Raw genomic sequence first — 20302 nt, forward strand, 5'->3', positions numbered from 1 at the left:
CATTTTGTGTAGTAATTATTAATTATACACAAGATATAGATGTGAAATATTATGTGGTTTGTAATATTTAATATAAATAGCTTATTAGACAATTAATTGATTTTAGTGTGATTGTTAGTATTTTTATGGGTTCCTATAACATTTTCATGTAGATTTCAAGCAGGCAGAAATTGTGGTTTGAACAGATCTTTGTGCAGCACCTGTTTATCTTTTCCAGTCTTTCCTTCAGTGTTTATTTCTTAATAGTAATCCTTCATAGAAAACAATGATGATAGGTATTGTTATTATTTCAGAGCACTTCTTACTCTTTACCTGTAATTAATATGTTGACAGTAAAAAGAGGCGTAGTAAGAAACAACTGAGAGAGAAGGAGGATAAGAAGAAACTGAGTGTGTCCTTCCGTCCAGATGACTCCATCATCAATATTAGTGACACAGCTGTGGTTACTGAATCAGAGACTGGGGTATAAAATTTTTTTTTATTTAGTCCTTTTCCATTCAAGTATTATTAGCAGAAAAGAAAGAAGCAGGAAACTATAAACCAAACAGTAATAGCTCTTCCAGCCTTTCTAGCCTAGAAACAGTATGCATATTTTTATTTCATATACTTGCATTTCCTGTTAACAGGAGATTGATTTTTTTGAAGGATTCCAAGATCGGTTTTTTTTGTCCTGGAACATGAACTTGTCTGTTTCAATAGTATATAAGTCTGTATGTAGATTTGTAAATACAAACAAAAATGTTAAAAATGAAAAAAATAACATATTTTTCCTAGTAGTAATGATAGGACAAGTGACCCAGGCATTACTCTTTCCATGCAAGGCTGGATTGATGACAGTATAAGAGTAAGGATGTGGAGCATTGGGATCTCAGTTCCATCTCAGCCCAGACACTGAAAAAAGAAAGCCTTCATCAGGCTGTGTTTTGATTAGGCATTTTTAATATCTTTTTGGGGTTATCCTTCAAGTACCAAATTTCAAGCTACAACACTATCAATTTCATGCTGGATCACTACCCAGAGCTCTGTTTCTGGTCCATACCATACTTCCTCTGAGACCTCACTGTATCACAGCAGCTAGAGACCCTCACCAGACCTGGAGATTTTAGTCAGAGTATGGCAGGGGTAGGATAGACTCAAAGAGGAATAAGAAATTTGTGTTACTGCATGTCACTCCAAAATACACGAGAGAATGTTATATAGTCAGTAAATTCAACTAAGTTGGAATGGATCAGAGGAATTAAAAAAGGGATTGAGAAAAGCAAGTGACAATTACTTCTTTTTTTTCCCGAAATGTTTACTCATATGAGGTATATTGGATAGTTAACATCACCAAGAAAGACTTTAATCTTCACTGGAACTGTTTTTAAAGATGATTCTTTTTTTACTTTATATTAGGATCACAGACCGAAATCGACATCTTATGTTCAAGATGATTTTTTCATCTCAATGGGCAAGTGCAAGTCTTTTTAAAGCTTTGAGTGCTCAACTAAAAAAAAAAACAAAACAAGGAGCATTAGTCTATTAGGATTCACAGCAAAACTCTGCAATCATCAGCATGTTAAAAACTAGGATAATATGCTCTGTGGACAATAGAGCTTGCTGACTTATGTGATCTTTCCCCAGGCCTTTCAGGATGTACAACAGGTGTCCAGAATTTTTGGGAGATACTTGTATTTTTAGGGGATTGATATGGAGAGAGATGCAAAAAAATTTAAGATCTTGTATGAATTATCTGAAGATTCAGAATAGTTTTCCCAAAAGTTTTAGAAGTATTTTAATTTTTCTTCAAAGTGAGTGATAGTCTTGTATTGATGTTTATAAACAATTGAGTAAATGAAATAGTAACAGTATGTCATGTTAAGTTAATTAGCTGAGGTTAACAGTGATTTCTGTTCATGTGATTAATCAAAATAATTCTGTGAGCATTTCAAATCCTAAATTTTTTATTTATTTTAAAAAGATATTTTTCGAATATTTTTTGCCTGCATATTTTAATTACACAAACATTTAGAGTTCTTGTAAAAGAAACTCAATGCATGCAATGTTTCTAGCTTGCAATGTGAAAACCATGCCTATGGAAATATTTCCTTATAATATATTAATTCATGAAAATATTCAGTTCTGTCACGGGACAAAATGCAATTCATTCTATGAAATTTGGCCTTAAAGAAATACAAACTCTGTGGAAAGAATAAAGAAATGAAGACATACATGTCATAATTATTCCTCTTCTCCTGTTAGAATGTGAAGCAGACTGTTACTGCTCAGCATACTAAAATATTTAATTTAAAATCACATATCTAAACTGAATCTTGATTTAATTCAGTGTAACATTGTAAGTGAGAGTTGTATATTCACATAAAGTTGGTAGCATGAACTTTTCTTGGAATCATTTATGAGGCATGCTTAGAGAAGAATTAAAATTACCTGTTAGAAATACAAATAAGAAAATGCTGAAGCTCATAGTTGTGAGTTAGTATCATTGCTTTCAAAGATGTCTGATTTTTATATCATTAATAGACACCTGTTTTATATTATCACATTTTAGATGCAATGGAGAAAGCAAGTTCTGTCTCAGCAGATCTACATTATTTGGCTTCTGTAGGAAAAAAAACAGCAGAAACTCAAGATGCAAGTACAAATACTAACCCAGGTAAGTGCTACACAGGTGATCTACAGAAATCAACCTTTTCTGGTGTTGCTTCTTGATTAGTTGTGATATTTGGACAGTTTTCAAAATGCAGAAAGTTTGTAAAGGGAAAGCAGTTTTTTGTGCTCTCATTTCTTATTTCAGAAAGAATTAAACCAGGACACATTGGAATATAAATTACAAAGCAGTAGTTAAAATAATTAGAACTAAAAATATTACTGACACAATTATGTAAGAGTCTTCTCATTCTTTGTGTCAGTTCTGCTGTGACTTTTTCTGAAAGTTTGTTTTAACGTGATTTTATCTAAATGCTTTTTATACAATGTTTCATACTTGACTGAAATAGTTTCCTTTCCTCTTCCCACGATTTTGATTGTTAACTGGCAAATGAAAAACCTACATTCAGATAATGACATCGGTGTCTTTACTTTCCTTAAACTCATGCATTTTGATCTTTTTTTTTTTTTTTCCAATCAAGTGCTTACATCATATCAGGATCCTGGGATCAGTGGTGGAAATGAGGTTTCCAAAGTTCAAAACAATGCGCTCGTCACATCTGTTCCTGCATCAGGTACGGCTGCAGTCTTTCTACACTTCATTTGTTGTTGGGAAAGTCTATAAAAGTGTTACTGTTCTAACATGGGTTTTGTGCCTGAGACAGATTAATGCAGCATGCAGATAACATGCTAATTTATTTGACTTGAAGTGAATCTGACTGAACTGAAACCCAATCCTTATTTTGTGGGTTTTGCTTGATTTTAGTGCACACTTAATCTTTGGGATTTAGCGTCATGTAGACTAAATGAATTGATCAGTCGGATGTTAAAACAGATCACATGAAATTGAGTTGCAGTAGCATTGTTCCATAAATACATTACATAGATTTCAGTACCCAAGTTTTTTCCCTATGGTACCAAGGTATGGTAATTTTTCCATAGTTGTAAAATTCAACAGTGTTTTTCCATTTGAAGATAATTTTACTACATGGCATGACTCATTTGCAGATAGTTTTATTAGAGGCTTCTATCTAAAGTAATCTAATTTCTTTGGATTAAGTAAAGATGCAGATTATTTTTTTACCTAAGTAGGAGGGACTTGGATATTAATAGTAATCTAGATGGCAGCTTAGTCAAAGCTTTTCTTATCTTCTAGAGAATGCAGAGCTGTTTCCTAATAGTCTGAAGGATTTGTGGCTTTTACAGTAAATATAATACTGACTAATATTATTTCCTTGTAGAATCACCTAGTTCCTCTGTGATACTACTGCCAGACATGTATTTAAACCTGAGTTTCCCCACTGAAGTGAATGAGAAACCTTTACCATCCTTTCTGTCAGATGCACCTGATTTGGTTAGTGTTCTAATGTACTGAAATGCATTTTAAGTATACTGTTTATCTTCATGAATTTGGGTTCTTTGGATCTGCATGAGTTACTTGTGTAATATGGTAGGGAAGATTGTATTTACTTTGTTCCCAAAACGAAAAGCCTTTCACCTACAAGTGTAAGGAGGTAAGCACAGGAAATGGTGAACAGTGCACTTAAAAACAGCTCATTCAAAACACATATTGAAGATAATTATTGAAGATAATTCTTCATTATCTTGTTGTTTAGCACAAAAGGGAATATATCAGTGTGACTGACATTGAAGACGGTGACATCCTTAGAAATTTGCCCGTGATACCTGAGTCTGCAGAAGAGATAGCTGCTGCACAGCAGAATGAGAAGCTTCAAATTCCATCTACTGCAAAACTTCATCACACAGCAGCTTCTGTTACTAATGCAGCTCTGCCTGGGGCACTTCAGAAGCAAGGTAAACCATTTTAGTTTTAAATCCAAGAAAAAGTAATACTCTTTTGTTGTAATGCTCCCATAGAAAATCTGCAGTTTCCCCTATTAACCTTGTGGTTTTTTAGTCTTAAACATCAACATAGATACATTTGGCCTCTTTTGTAATGATTCTTGCCTTCTAAAATACCCTATTTGGTATGGCTTAATTGTGCCTAATTACTTGCAATATTTAATTTTTATAATAATTAGTGCTTGTGGCTTATTCAGTGATATTGGTGCATTCCTATTTTTTTTTTTAACTTTAAGATGATCATCAGAAAAATGTGTCAAACAGATTGCAGAAGAAAGATAACTCAGATTCTGCTACAGATATTGTAACTTGGAACATAGCGCATGAAGATGAAGGAACCCTTCCTTCTTCAGGGCTTCCATCCAAAGTAATTGAAAAAGAATACTTTTCCACAAAGCAGAAAGAAATGGATATGCAATTACAGACACTACAGAACATAGTAGAAAGTATGGAGCAGGATTTCAGAAATAGCAAAATGGTGAGTGCTAACTATTGGTTTTTAAACAGTTTATTTTTTTCAGCTAAAGACGAGCTACATTTTGGAACAATGTGTTCTCAAATCTGCTTAGTATCTGTTGAGAGATACTGAGAATGATATTACATATAATATAGTATGTTTATTATATATTTGTAATATTATATATATTTTATATATCTATATATATCAATATTATCTATATTATAATACAAATATTGCATATATGTATATACATATATATATATGTGTATACATATATACAATGTTTTTATTTAGTGGTGAACCTGTTGGCTGACGTGGTTGCTTACAATGGACCAAATGTTCACCAGAATGGTGATGTTACTAGTGAATGGGCAGAACATATTTCATTTTTGTAGCAGGAGACCTTTTTGGCAAAGACTTCAGTGGTTGTGCCTCTGCAAAATATTGTGTGACTGTTTCTGGAACCTGATCCAGTTTGTTTCATAAAATATTTGCATTTTTGCCATCTTTATAAATCCTAATATGGAAGTAAAATAAAATTGAGCTTTGATGGATCTTATCTCTTCTAATCTAAGGGTCTTCTAATCTGAGGTTTCTTCTTACTCAGGGTAATCTGTGATTCACAGAAATGTAAAGACCTCATTGTGTCACTTAAACACAGTTATTACACTCATAATATTATTTATGGATTATTTAATCATTTACATTCTTCATCAAGGTTGTTATTTAAGTCAGATTTTTTAAAAGCCTGGAGGGAAAAAAAGTCTTGACATATCCTGTACTTGTTTCAGCATTTCATAGTACTGGGGTTTTAAAACTTCTGGGTATCTAGCCAAATCATGAAGAAAAAGGCTTTTTTTATTTTTTTTTCCCTTTTTTTTTGAGTTCATACTAGTTGGTCATTCCTTTTATAACAATTTCTCATATACTACATATCAGTTAGGAGATTCGTTCTTTTTGAGACTAAGACTCAGTAAAATTATGTAAAACACAAAAAAAAAATCTGACTAAAGCTGGGTTACTCAGTTTTAGTTTTCATTTTCCACTTTGAATCTTCAGACTTATGAAAGTGATGGAAGTATTTTAATATGTGTGGGTTTTAAATAAAATACATATAGGAAAAACTTCAGCTACTTTAAATATAATGTTATCAGTAGTTCAAACAAATAATAGAGTTTATATGTATTTTTCTTAAAGTAAATATCCAGAAGATTGAAATTCTTCTACTTGAGAAATTAATCTACTTGAGCTACTTCGATTTCTGAACCTTTTTGTTTGTTTTCAGTCAGAAAACTGCGTTAAAATGTTTGTAAGATTCTGACAAGAAAAATACATTTAAAGTGGACTTTGCATAAATATGTGTGATGTAAGTCTCAGAAATATCTCGAAGAAAGTATCATTACCTAGTTCTTGGGTTTCACTTACAGTTAGTGAAGCTGATAGAAGATTTTGAAATGGCTGCTGATTCAGACCTTGGTACTCATCCTGCAGTCTTGGAAGCTGCTGGAGTCATTGGTGCTGGTATGTGTCCAGTTAACAGAAGGATAATAAATTTGCCATGGAATATGCTTCTTAAATAACTTTTACTTACCACTGACAATTTAATGCAATCCCTAAAGGTGTTACTGAAATATGAACCAAAAATAACAGAGAAACAAATAAAATGAAAGGTATCCAATCTGAATATTGAGTTGTAATATCTACTGGTTTTATTAAAATCTTTCATCAGTTTAACAGCTTACCAGAGCAGATGTATTGAATGATTTATTGTGTATTTAACAAATAGCCACGTAGTACCTACTTATAGCTGCTGTACTGTGCCAAGAACATAGTCTAATCCACTTATGGAGTTAATAGAAAGCCAGGTGGTGGAACCAAGTCATGGCTATATCTGTATCCATCCGTAAGACGATATTTAGGATGTCCTTTAGGCTCACATGGAGCAGTTCCTGGTCCAGTCATTTTCTTTGTGTGTGCAGGACTGGTTCAAACAGCGCAGCCCTGGAAGTGCCCTTCTGTAGGGAGGCACAGCTGATCCAGGTCCAGGCTGTTGTAGGTGACAGATAAATTAAAGATGCAGCTAACCAAGATGTATGAGTGATAGTTTATGGATTGTGAGGGTTCTCCGTTGGTCTACACTAACCACACAATATTTTTATTTTTTTCACAGAATCAGAACATCATTTGACACACATGATTTTTGAAGATGTTATAGATGATCAAAAGGAGAGCCTAAACTTGGAATATCCTATGCCCAGATCTGCTACAGTGGATGCACACTCTCCTGCCTCTGCAGCCTTGGCTTCTACACATTCTGGTATAATGTTTGTTATATATTTTTTCCCTTTGCATCTTTTAAAAATAAGTAAACCTTTTCTTCATGCTGTAATACGTTGTCATGGCTGTTACACAGAATGTTATGTAATGCCAATGAGCTCATTAAAGTCAGGCATGAGTCTTTATAGATTGCATTATTTAGAATGGCTTCATTGATAAGCTCTGATAAGTTTGTTACATGACATAACAGTATCACTAAGCTTTGAAAACAGTTTAGCAGTGAATTATACTTGGACTCAAATTCACTGTTACTGAAAGAAAATAGTCAACATTGGGTCTGTTTCATCAGTGTGCTGATTTGTATTTACTTACTTAAGTGAATATAAATGGCTATGGTATCACAGAACACTCAAAGCTTCCTCCGAAAGCTGTCTTCATCATCTCTGTAATCCATCTCTGTCTAGAGAGGTGACATTTCTGTTAAATCCAGCCTACATCAGCAAAATCAGTTGGTTTATTTCTCTGTACAGAAACTGCTGTTCGTGTCCTAAAAGATTATTTTATGAGGTGTAATCATTTTAAAGACTGAGGGTAAATGGATTTTTGCAATTATGAAGACTGCAGTGACATTGAAAGGAGGAGGAAAAACCATTCTGCAAACAACCTGTAGCCTGAGGTTAAAAATGCATTGCATGCAGTCAGGCTCCCAAAAATGTTACATACTTTATACATGTGAATGTGCACTTGATGGTCACATTTACAGCAATCCATTTTTCTAAAACTGTTCCTGTGTCTGCATACAGCATAAATAAATCTCAAATAGTACACACACCCAGTTAAATTTTGAAAACAGTAATAGAGTTTTCTAAGTATAAATTTGTTATTTGCAAGCTAAGAAAACTATAGGTGATACTAAGTTACAACTATAATTTTTTGAGTTGGAGAGATTAGTTTAGGAGAGGAAGCAGTGCTCTTCCTTCCAGGACAACCATACTGCTCTTCAGTTGCATCTGAGTTCCAAGCTTCTTCTGAGTACCTGGATTCCTCAAGTAAGTGTCAGTCATTAATTTTCCATGAAACACTGTATAATTAATTGAAACAGATAATTTCCATTTAGTTGCTTATGGCAGAAAACTGTCGACAGCAACGATACCTTCCTAGAAAAACTACCCACAAAAGCCAAGAACAGTTAATTAATCCTCTCTGGAGCCTCTGTGCTCACCTGGCAGTCAATGACATATTGTCTCACAGGCTGTTAGGCTTATGTACAATATTAATTTATTTTTAATGTCAACATTTATTTTAATGTCAGCATATTGAAGTTGAAGTGTTTCTGTATTTTACCCCACAGACTGTTTAACATATGTATGATTAGTGTGTGTACAAGTGCAAAGATATTATTAACAAGGATCGTTTCTATTTCAGGTTCTCACATATGCAGAGATCTACGTCCTAGGTATGTATTTTGAGACTGGTTTTATTGACAGTTTACCAAAAAGGTGACTGTAAGGGTGGAATAAAAAAGGAGGCATTTTTTTTCAAACTGAATAAAAGCCCTTTTGTTAGCTAATTTCAGGCATTTGTTCTGACTTTGGTGGTGCCTGTTAGATTTACTTCGTGTAAAATCTGCAGAAGCTTTCAAAGTTCTTTTCTAGTTACAAGTATTGGAGCTGTTTATGTAGATGGTGCTCTGTGTGCATTTATTTCTCCTATTTGCAAGCCACTTTTTCAGCAAAGTACATGCTGCAGGTAGTTTTCTATGAAGGCCACCTATCACCAGAAGGTTTTTAAAGTCTTACTGTATGAAAAGTGTAAAGCAACAGACTGAAGATTTCAAAACTGGAAAGAGCCTATGCATTAAAGAGAATGGTCTAACATAGATATTTTTAGTTTTAGCTACTGGTAGTCTTCTGGATCCTGTAGAAAAGAGTAGCTGGTTTCCTTTCCTCCTGGCCATTCTGTTCCAATATCCATCTTTATTGCTTTGCTTGAAATATAGCAGTAAACTGAATGGTTTGTCCTATTGTTCTAGTATTTTATGTGGAACTGGTTGTGACTGAAGTATGTTAGGGTGTGATTACATAAGGTGGGTTATGGGTGTGAGGCATTAAACTTCAGCAGACACTGATAGCTTGTAGTCCTAAACTATGAGATTTGTTTTTTACTGGGAGCAACTGATGAGAAGAGGGGGAAGAAGTGGGGAGAATTTAGGTGAAGCTGTGCTGTCACTGACACTGATTCTTGCTCAGAAGGTCATTGAGATCTGGATACCATTGAAACTGGTAGCACCCCATAACCTTATCTCCTCAGGGCTGCAATACAAACCCTGTGGGTGCCCCTGGCTGCCAGGCTCAGCCTCGTGTGGGCCAGCCATGTCCACACACTGCAGCAGAGCTCAAGCATTTGAGTTCTGGATCATCCCTCTGATGTTAATCAGGTCTTGCTCCTTCTGTCCTCATCAAAGCTGACTCAAGTGTACTGACCCAGTGGAGATGTGGAGAAAGAATATTCAGTTCAAAGGATTTATGTAAAACAGCCTGGATATTGTTGTTTTAAGTATAAAAGAAAGGGGTTGTTCTTACAGGAATATTCTACATTAATTTAGTAACAGCTTTTTTTCCCTACCTAACATCAAGCTCTTTAGAAGATCCCCTGCAAATAACCGGTCCGAGTGATGTTACTGACATTGTGAATGGTCGTGTGGGAGAAAGTGACGCCTCTCTGTTGGAGTTGGGCTTTGCAAGAGCACGGGCTAAGAAAATATCTAGGTAATACCATGGCTGTTTTTTGTTGTGTGTTGCTTAAATCATTAATAACCCTGGTTATTCTCATAGTTCACACCCTGTAAACAACGTAAGTAAGTACGTGGTTTGATGTTAATGGGACTAGTATTAGAGCTTTTAATCGCCACAAATCTACTGGTCATTATTGTCAAATGCTCTAATTGTTTTCTAGTATTCTGGTTTTGAAATTCTTTTCTTCCCATTTGCTTGCTCCATCTTCTGCTAGGTATAGGCTGGAGCACAACTGCTGTTACACAGCAGATTCTGTTCAGACCTTCAAGTCTTCTAAAACAGTTCTGAAAGAACAGAAATTTCCTGCCAGTGGCACAGCACAGATCAGAAACTTCCAGCCCCAGATTCCAGCTTGTCATGCTCTCCTTGCTGGAGATTTCTGCACCTTCCTGACTGTCTGTTACAAAATCAGCTGTGTTCTTTCCTGAGAGATGTCAAAGTGACAGTTGTTTCCTACTCCATTTTGTGATACCAGCTGTTCAGGTCTGCTGCATTGGTGATGCAGTTCCCACCAGTTTAAGCTCTAGTTCTATTACCTGAATGTAGCTGACAAATAAAAGAAAAATTTTAGATGTCTTTGGAATTACTTGTTTACCAGGATTTTATGTAGTAAAATTTTGCAAAATTTTGGAGAATTTTAAAGGGTTAGTAACATTTTTGTTATATCATGTAGTTGCTATTGTTTGAAATTTACAGGATGTGCTAGATTATTTCATGTTTACATCTGCCCTCAGGGTTCTTGAGTCTGCTTCTGGGCATTCTCAAAGAACAGAAAAGGAGAGGAAGGAGATACAAACATGGATGAAAAGAAAGCAGAAGGAAAGAATGAGAGAATATTTGAAGAAACTGGATGAACAAAGACAGAAAGAACGTCATCCATTCAACCTGAGAAAGAATACGGTAAGAATAACAGGTCTCTTGAATGTAACTGTTACTTATTATACAAGTGTTAATTATTCAGGTTAGATAATGTAGAGGCTGGGAGTAGTTGGGTTTTTTTCCTGTTGTAATGTTGTGTTCCTACATGTGTGATTTTTTTTTTACTGGAACTGGCCATAGTTGTGTCAGGTAAGTAAATCAACCGGTGTTCTTCGCAGGCTGCAGTGGGGACCATTGGCTGCAGGTGGCCATTACAAAGTGTAATGCAGGTGGTCCTCGACTGTAATGGATACAGCTGCAACATTCACTGATGTGTTTTTCAGGGTGTGATACCTACAGCAGTTGTTAAGATATGTTTATGCCTTGTTTCATCTTCCCAGATGCCTCCCAAAAACCCCCAGAGAATTGAAAAAGCAGAGTTCAGATGCCAGCATCCTTCACAAACATGGCAGGATACTGGGGGCAGCTGTCACTATCATTCACCCACACAGAGGTGCATGCAAAAATCAGAAGGGGTCAGCAGACATGCTAAAATAGGCCATATATGTCAAGTATCTTACAAAATTTTTTGTTGAAGGCTGATCTCAGTGAACAGTCTACTCCCAGAATTTTTTACATTTTAAATTTAATTAGTAAAAACACATTTATGACCTGAACTGGAATTTTTTCTGTTGGAAATACTAGAAAATTTTAAAAAACCCATTCAAAAGCAGTTCAGAAAGAACTTTCCAATTAGTATTAAGTCTTAAAATGCACATTTTCCATCTGGATGCATTCAGGACCTGGAAAGACCCTGCCAAGTCACAGGAAGCTCTGGAGTTACAGAAGATGAGACCTAACAATACCAAATATATCCCTGTACTTTCTCCATGTTGAATTCAACATATATTGTAAATATATGCTGTAAATACTTCCAGGTTGAACCGCTATTTAACTACCAAGCAGAAAATCTGTAACGTATACAATCTCCCTGTTACTAAATAATTCAACTGTATTCACTTTCAGAAGGAGTAACAGATCTATGGGAAATAAAGTATTTCCCCCAGTTTTAAACAAACTTTGCAAACTGGACTGGGTTGCTCTTCTGCACTTGTGTGAAGAGAAGTAAGTGATTTAAGAAAAATGTGTCTTGCTTCTCCCCTTTCCTGGTTGTCAGCCCATATACACTTGGTGCTTTCACTATGGGCTTTTCTCCTGAAATCATTAGAGGAGAGATTCTCAGATTTCAGTGGATGGTTTGGGTTTAGTTTGGACTGGTTTAGATATTTTTTTAAGAAAAATTAAAGACTTCAAATTATACTCTAGCAAACACAGGTCAAAGTGCAACCTTGCTCTGTTTTTTAAATTACTTATTAAGAAGATCACTGATTTTTAGGAAACTGGAGGCAAGGCCATTTGAAACTTTGAGCTTGACTATGAGGTCATCTCCTTAGGAATATTAATATTTTAAGCATATGAGGTATGGAAGATGTGACTACAGGATTTCAGTATATTTTTGAGACTGAAAAGTTATAGAGGCAATCTTACTTGAATTTCCTGGTAGGCCATATGCTTTCAGATTGTTTTTTTCTAATGAGTTTCTTAAGCAGTAGCTTTCAAGTCAAGTAAGCACATTTTGAGAGTGAGAGACTGGAATGAGACCACAGTACATAATTAATTAATGATTTTTACACTTTCTTAAACAGCATCATAATCCTACTTCAAAGGATATTAGAGTCTTCCAGAAGAAGAAAGAAGAAAAAGACAAGTAAGTTGCTATAAAATCCTTATTTGTAAAATAGTTTTCCAGTCCTGAGAAACAGGTAGAGATAGTTTTAACTATATTGCTTTTGAAACTTCAGATATTGATGAAATTTCAAGCAAAAGCATAAATAATTCATGTATGCTTTACCATGTAGGAAAACCCTGAACATTTTTTCTTCCTTTGACTGTATTTGTTGCTTTCCAAATGTCATTTGTTTTCTTTCCCCAGCATTTACTCATTCATTCTGTCAAACCCTTTGGTAAGAAATGTTCTAACATTCTGCTGATGATCTCTTAAAAGGCTGAGTATGTTTTCTGTGAAATCTTGTAAAAAAATGTTCTTCATGTAGCCATACAGGACTCACAAGCCAGCTGTGGTGAAATGAGTGACAGCATGAAGTGTAATGTGTAATATTATTTCTCCACAGAGCCCTGTTGTCTGAGCATCACAGAATCAGAATATCACAGGCACTTTCCCTGATGAATGAAATGTTGTCTGAAACAGTGGCAGGTGATCACAGGACACTGTCCAGCACAAGATCACCTCAAGCTTACAGGAGGAATGCGGCCTCTAGTACAGGGTAACACTATAAGCATTAAACCTGCTCTGTTCTACTCATGTCTTTACCACACTCCAAATCTCATAGCAAGTTTAGACAGGATTAGCTTGAGAGAAAAGTCATATGCTGGCAGAATCAAAGATACAATTTTTTGGGATCAGAGGACTCTTGGGTCCCTGTTCCAGGCTTGTTAAAACCAGTACTGCAAATCTTGGAGGGAGCCTTTAACATCAGTTGCTTTACAGAAAGGGTGGTTAAACACTGGAACAGGCTGCCTAGGGAGGTGGTGGAGTCACCATCTCTGGAGGTGTGACTGGACATGGCACTCAGTGCCAGGATCTAGTTGACAGGGTTGTGATCCCATCAAAGGTTGTACTTGATGATACTGGAGACTCTCTGCAACCTTAATGATTCCATGAGTTTCACTGGACTATAACCAGCAATACAGACCTGAAGAACATCTAACAACAAGCAATAAGCTTGTTCTTATTCTGCTGTGCAAACTCTAGACTTGTTCTCTTTCTTGCTAATTTTTTCATTACTTAGGATTTTACTTGTTTTTTCTTTAGCACTTTGCTTACTGCCCTTGAGGAGGTGAGAGTATCTGAGTATTATAAATTGATACATTTACTCAGTTTGATGGCATTAATGTTATGTGTGTGTATATGTGTAATCCAGGTGTATATTGCATTGTAGTTTTTCTTCTTACATATATTTTATGCTTTTCAGAAGTATAGAGAGAACTTTATACTTCAGGTAATCCTGTAATTCAATATTTCTGCTTCTCTTTTTCATTACAGTACCTTTTTAGGTACAGTTGCAGGATACAGCATTAAACTGAATGTAGTCAGTGCTTGACTGCTTGCAGATCTTGCTGGTGGTGTCCAAGGGAAGTTTAAGTGCATCAGCCCAGCCAGAATCAGACATGCTGAAGAACATCAGGCAGGATTCCATTTAGGAGTGGCAAGAACTGCTAACTAATGAGTTTTGTTGGACCTGAAGTGTCTCTCTGTAAAGCCTGTTTGATGTATCTTCATTGTGATTGAAACAGTTCTGATTCTGGTGAGGCTTATTGGCCCCACAAGCAGTGTGTGATGCTGATCCTCAGCTAAGTGATTGAACGGTTCAGTCAAGCTAAGGGTTCAATGTGATTTCTCTGGCTTTTATGTCTCTTCTGAATATGCCATGTGAGGTCTGACTTGTGTGGAGAAATGGTACACTATAGCAAATATTTAAGCTTTGTTGTGTTTTTTTTTTTTGTCTCATTATAGAGGGCATCTGAACAGTCCTGTTTTGGCAGAAAGGAGCAGAATTGCTGCCAAACCTGGCTTTGGTCAAAAAGTACAACGTTTCACTCCAGCTCTTGGTTTAACACAGTCCAGGGGTAAGAAGAGAATGTATTTAATAAAGCCACACACTGAAGAGGATCTTCGACTGACTGCTGGATTTCTGGGGGGAAGGAGCTTTGATATCTCTAAAATCAGATTTATAATCCTAGGTTCTTTCCTGTCCTGAGGCTTTTGCAGTTCTGCTGCCACTGACCTGCTAAATGATGAAAGTTACCTTTTCTTACCACTTTGCTTTACATCCAAAGTAGCTTAAATTGCCATAGCAAGAGTACTGTGCAATCCAGGCAGCAAACCTGTAGATTTCTAAGCATCTTTGAGTATATTTGGTCTGCAGTTGAAAATGGAAATGCTTATTTTGTCTTTCCAGGAAATGCCTGTATGCTCCTTCAGAAAAGTACCTCCAGAAGAAGGCCGAGAAATGCTACAAACTGTCCTGTTATTTCTAAACACTGTAAGTTACACAGAACAATAGCACAGTGCTACATAATACAGGGCAGGAAATTAGATGCAGAAGCAACACTTGTTCAGAAGAATAAAACTCGTAATTTCTTCCGCACGTAAAAATCCTTTTAATTAGAAACTTGTGAAATATTTTAATCATCTCTGTTTACCTTCTAAACAGTTTCAGGTGACAGTTTCAAGATTACTGAAAAAAGTGTGCTGGATTTTAGTGAATTCCTGAAACACATGCTATGAAATCATGAGGGACAGAGGCTTTGAGTCTTATCTTTCAATTCAAACTCACAGAGAGAAAGTTAATTTGCAGACTAGGACATGAGAATTATGCCCCTCCCTTACCTTTCTGTACTGCTTACTCTCCAAGCTCCTTAAAATAGGAGTTATCTTTGTTATCCCTCTGTACAATATCCATTTAAGATATCATTTTGTCATAGTATTAGCATGGAACAATTTGACTAATCTTAACAAATAAACCCCTTTTAGATTTTATTGGTACATTTTTCCATGCCTGTCTCTGGACATGTCCATGTCCATGGTCTGGATACACAAAAGATTGCTCCTAATCAAATTCTTTAACAGATACAGTAGTTGTTAACTACTAACTGATCAAAGAATGAGGAGTGAATCAGTCTGAGACTTAGGAAATACTGTGGCCTGATTCTAATCTGCCTTACACAAGAGTTATACTGTTGGCATAATTTGGACAGTCAAAGGTCAATATATTTGACTTGGCAGTGTAGGAAATTGAGAGAAGCAATAATAAACAGAAAGGCACTTTTCTTGACTCTCCTCTATTCATGTGGAAAAGTAATTTTTCTCCATTCCATATATTTGCTTTTTTAAAGTCTATATTCAAATTGATCTTCCTCTGATTTTCTGGCACTTTTTGGTATCTGTTTTCCCAGTATATCACATCATTACTAAGGGTTTCATCAAAGTTCTGTGTCTTCTAAAGAGGCACAAACTCAGAATTTATTTAGTTTAGTCCTCTGCCAAATAATGAAGCAGTGTGCTCTTTGTGGGGGCCCGCATCCCAGAACCTGGATGCTGTAGGCACCATGCATAAAGTCCTGTTGCAGTTTGTGTTCTGCCCTGGGAAGGCTGTTCAGAGCATGAGTCTGGAAGGAACCAGAAGTCTTTCCTCACCATAACCCCACATCAGTTACAGATAACAAAGCTTGCTGTTTTCACATGGATTTGCACACAGCTTCAGTTTGTAGAACCTGGAGCTTCTGTTCTTGAAGGAATTTCAGTAGATTGAGATGAAAAGTGCAAGAAGTATTACAGTGCTGTGGTTGGCCTGTTTTCTCCTCAGCTGCTGAATGCAGAGTCAGCAGAAGCTCAACACAGAAGCCTCCTCAAGTTGCCACTGCAGTTCAGACAGAAGGTGTTGACCTTGACACTGATCGAGACGTGGTGAGTCCTTGGACTGTGCCTGATGACATCCAAAGAATACTTCAAGATACTGATGACTCCATGTTTCAGGTAGAGTACCTACTTACTCTATAAACTATTTGATACTTGCCACTTAACACTTTGCTTACTTCTGCTTTATTTGAAATGTGATTCTCTATTCAAAACATGTGGGTGAGATAGATCCAGAGGGACATAAATGGCAGCAGAACTTTTTTTTAAGCAAAGTCATTCTTGTGAGCCTTGAAATTGAATGTTCTTTTTAACAACTATATAGGCACATGGCCTGCCCAGGCAACAGACACCAGAAGGAAGGCCTAAACAGGAAAATAGATTGCATTTGTTGCAGAATAATCAGGCACATAACTTGATTTGGACATGTTTTAAAGGAATGGGATCATTTCTGCTGTCCACAAATGAAGCACAATGATCAGTCCATCTTCTCTTCCCCCAACAGGCCTCTGCAGTGCACGGCATGAGTTTCTCTCCTCTCAGCAGCATCATCACTGACAATGCTTCTGAAAGCACAGGGAGCATCCTCAGCAAGCTGGACTGGAATGCAGTTGAAGCTATGATAGCAGATGTGGAAGACAAGTGAATAGTTCTCAGCCACTGTGCTCTTTCAAACAGTTGCTGGTTGGGTTTTGTTTTTTAAAAATAATAATTGTTATACTTAAAATGGATTTAGGCCTGCATTGGTTTCCTTCTTAAGCAGCATGGAAACTCTTAACTGTTTCCAGCCTTGCATACATGAAGCTGAATTCCTTAAAATGTAGTTTTTCTTCCATATGTCTTCAGGTCAAGAACTAAATATCATTGGTAAAGGCAGACCCACAGTCTTAAACAGGTCTGGGTCAGCTGCTTTACATAAAAACAGATCTAAACACAAAAAATGTTACTTTATTTTAAGAGCAATGTACAACTGTTTTACTTTTGTATTGAATATTTAACACTACTATGAAGTTATTTTTGTAAAGTAAGTGTTGTGATAAACTGGTTTAATAAAAGTGATTTTATTAGTTTCTGCTATAAATTATTTACATATGTAGCACTATTAATTATTGCTGTATACCGCTAGGACTATATGTGTACATGTGCACTACTCTCATATTTTAAACCCTTCCTACTTGTGGAAAAATCTTAGAAGAGTTTGAGTAATTGATAGAAAGGTACAAACAGTCAGAAATGAAAATGAAAAATAGACTTTTGTTAGGAAAGTGAGGCAACAGTGTGAGAAACAAAGGCAATATTGCTGTTCATCTGTCTGCAGGATGCTGCTGTTTAGATCTCCAGCAACTCCCAGAGGTTTGCAGAAAAATCTTCCATGTGCTCAGTGACCATCATGTAGTTGTTATGTCTGAACAGATGCAGCTGTGGTGACTTTTTCCCAAAAGCTGTAGTTTTTATTTTGTAGTGAAGAAATCTGAATTTTTCATGGAAGTCAAAGGTGTACTAATTTCCAGTGGTTAATTACTCCCACCTCAAATTGTAATAGTTAAAAACCCTAAAAATTTTATGTTTCCAAGTGAAGATGCATCTTGGCAAACATCAAAAAATAAGCTTCAGAGGGAGACTGTTACAGGATTATACACATGCTGGGATAGCACTGGCAGTTCTTGTAGGCTCAGAGGTCCAGACTTGCCATGGTTTTTTTTTTAGCAGTCCTCAGAATCTGCATCAGCTTTTCTCACAGGATTCATCAGAGTGCAAAACTCAGGACTGGATTTGATCATCTTCAAATGAAAGGGGCCAGTGAGGAGCTAGTCCTAGCATTAAACTGTGATTTTACCCAAAGTGTAAACTGTGTTTCTTCTGAGTTGCAGCAAACAAATAATCAGGAAGTACTTTCTGTTCCTGGTGGGAAAATACTGTGAAAATACTGTTTTAGCCAAGTATGGAAATCTCGTTATGCCCACAGCCATGTGTGAGAAGGAGGAGAAAGCTGTCAGTCCATTTCATTTCAACAGTGGTAAAGGAAATACTTCCTTGACGTGCCTTTAGATCCACAGCATCACAAATCATTAACACAAGGGCAGAGGGGCAGTTCAAAGACCTCCCAGTCAGGATGTCAGTGCTGAACTCACACTATGCCTTGAGCTATGGCAGCAGCAGAGCCTGGGCAGGCAGAGCTGCTCCTTCAGGGCCACAGCAGTGAGAAAATGCACTTGGGGCACATGAGAGGATCATCAAGAGTGATCTTTTAACCAAACTGCTTCCATGGACTCACAAAATTTTTTTTGCAATTTCTTTCTGTGATGCCCCTATTAGGGCTGAAGAGCAGGAGACTATTTAGAGTGTTTTTTGAGAGAAGCAGATAGTCATTTGAAGTTGATGAAATCTTGAAATAGACATTAAAAAACCCTTGAGGAGCTCTGCTGTCACAGAAGTTACGAAGATCAAACAAATAAAAATATGTTAAGCCATTGCAACTTTTTAGAAACGAATTTTAAAAAGCTCATTTTCTCTAATGTCCTGGTAAAGGTAGTTGAAATACAACTGTATATGTATTTATTAATCTGAACTGGTTTACAGTTTCATTGCCTTACTACTTGCTTAACTTTTGAGGGCCAAAGTTTCCCTTGCAAAGCTGAAAGAGAAATTAATGCTTATGTTCAAGTTTGAAGTTTAAGATTATTCCTCAAGCACCAAATTGCAGAACTTGAAACATTGGTAAAGGAAGAAATTGTAAATTTTCCTTCTTTATCCAGCCTTGCCTCATTTTTGCTATCTCTTGTGGGTTTTTTGTTAGTTTCTGGTGTTCTTTTGATCACAGTCTCTCACCTGTTCCAGTGACTCACCACTTTGAACAGAAAATAATTTCTTCTCTATATCTAGCCTGAGTTGATTCTCTTTCAGTTTAAAACCATTCCTCCTTGTCCTGCCACTACTTAACCTTGTAAAAAATCCCTCTCCAGCTTTCTTGTGGGGCCCCTTCAGGTACTGGAAGGAGCTAAAGGTCTCCCTAGAGCTTTCTCTTTTCCAGACTGGACAATCCCAATTCTCTGAGTCTCCATCCTTCTTATCTCTTAGAGGTGCTCCTTCTAATCATCCTTATGACCTCCTCTGTGCTGGCTCCAGCAGGTCCCTGTCCCTCCTGTGCAGGGACCCCAGCTCTGGATGCTCCAGCTGGGTCTCAGCAGAGCAGAGCAGAGGGGCAGAATCCCCTCCCCCCCCTGCTGCCCACGGGGCTCTGGATGCAGCCCAGGACACGTTTGGCTTTCTTTTCCAGGGGTTTCCTTGATTCCTAAAAATGCTTAACATTCCCAAGCAAATGTTTGTTTACACTTTGCATAGAATAAATGTTTAGAAACATAACTTTGTTTTAACTTTGGATTAGTGGCCAGCGTGGGAAATCTTCAAAGTTGCCTCTTTGGGAAAATAATCAGAAAAGTGAAGAATAACATTGTCAGACACAAACAAAATCCTCGTTGTTCAGTTACAGTGTCTGTTCTGCTCAATGTATTTGTCAACAGTCTGGATGCAGCAGGTAAATGCACCAGTAGCAAATTTGCTGATGATCCAGACTGGGAAGTGCTGTGGATTCTTTTGAGAGACAAGAGGCCTTTGCAGAAGGATTTAGATCGGTTGGAGCACTGGGCAGTCTTAAATGGGGTGAAATTTGACAAGTCCAGGTGTCGTATTCTGCACCTGGGATGAAGTAACACCAGGCACAGGGGTAAAGTGGGAGAGGAGTGGCTGGAGAGCTGCAGAGGGAGGTGGGGCTGGCTGGTGCCAGGCTCAGTGTGGCTCAGTAGTGCCTGGGCAGCCCCGAGGGCAAACCCCATCCCAGAGTCCCAAGCACAAACCCCATCCCAGAGCCCCGAGCACAAACCCCATCCCAGAGCACCGAGCACAAAC

The 20302-nt window shown here is 37.0% G+C and overlaps 1 protein-coding gene across 7 annotated transcripts in view; it reads left to right on the forward strand.

Moving 5' to 3' along the window:
- Positions 1-17435, forward strand: part of CPLANE1 (ciliogenesis and planar polarity effector complex subunit 1) — a 57070-nt gene extending 39635 nt beyond the window's left edge. For 5 of the 7 annotated variants that reach the window (XM_088054404.1, XM_088054409.1, XM_088054408.1 and 2 more), the window contains 19 exons: positions 334-463; positions 1396-1450; positions 2549-2653; positions 3129-3221; positions 3888-4000; positions 4263-4461; positions 4746-4987; positions 6397-6490; positions 7140-7286; positions 8185-8295; positions 8672-8702; positions 9883-10014; positions 10776-10941; positions 12606-12667; positions 13092-13244; positions 14495-14607; positions 14940-15023; positions 16347-16516; positions 16902-17435. In XM_088054404.1, the coding sequence (XP_087910530.1) occupies positions 334-463; positions 1396-1450; positions 2549-2653; positions 3129-3221; positions 3888-4000; positions 4263-4461; positions 4746-4987; positions 6397-6490; positions 7140-7286; positions 8185-8295; positions 8672-8702; positions 9883-10014; positions 10776-10941; positions 12606-12667; positions 13092-13244; positions 14495-14607; positions 14940-15023; positions 16347-16516; positions 16902-17042 (2341 nt within the window). In that variant the 3' untranslated portion in view covers positions 17043-17435. Of the gene's footprint in view, positions 1-333; positions 464-1395; positions 1451-2548; positions 2654-3128; positions 3222-3887; positions 4001-4262; positions 4462-4745; positions 4988-6396; positions 6491-7139; positions 7287-8184; positions 8296-8671; positions 8703-9882; positions 10015-10775; positions 10942-12605; positions 12668-13091; positions 13245-14494; positions 14608-14939; positions 15024-16346; positions 16517-16901 lie in introns of those variants that run through there. The other 2 variants (XM_014257010.2, XM_014257013.2) reach the window with 2 other exon arrangements.
- The last annotated feature ends 2867 nt before the right edge of the window (positions 17436-20302 follow it).

This window comes from Pseudopodoces humilis, chromosome 4, assembly GCF_049639895.1.
Source record: "Pseudopodoces humilis isolate 2021_Gansu_Grassland_sample_001 chromosome 4, ASM4963989v1, whole genome shotgun sequence".
NCBI lineage: Eukaryota > Metazoa > Chordata > Aves > Passeriformes > Paridae > Pseudopodoces > Pseudopodoces humilis.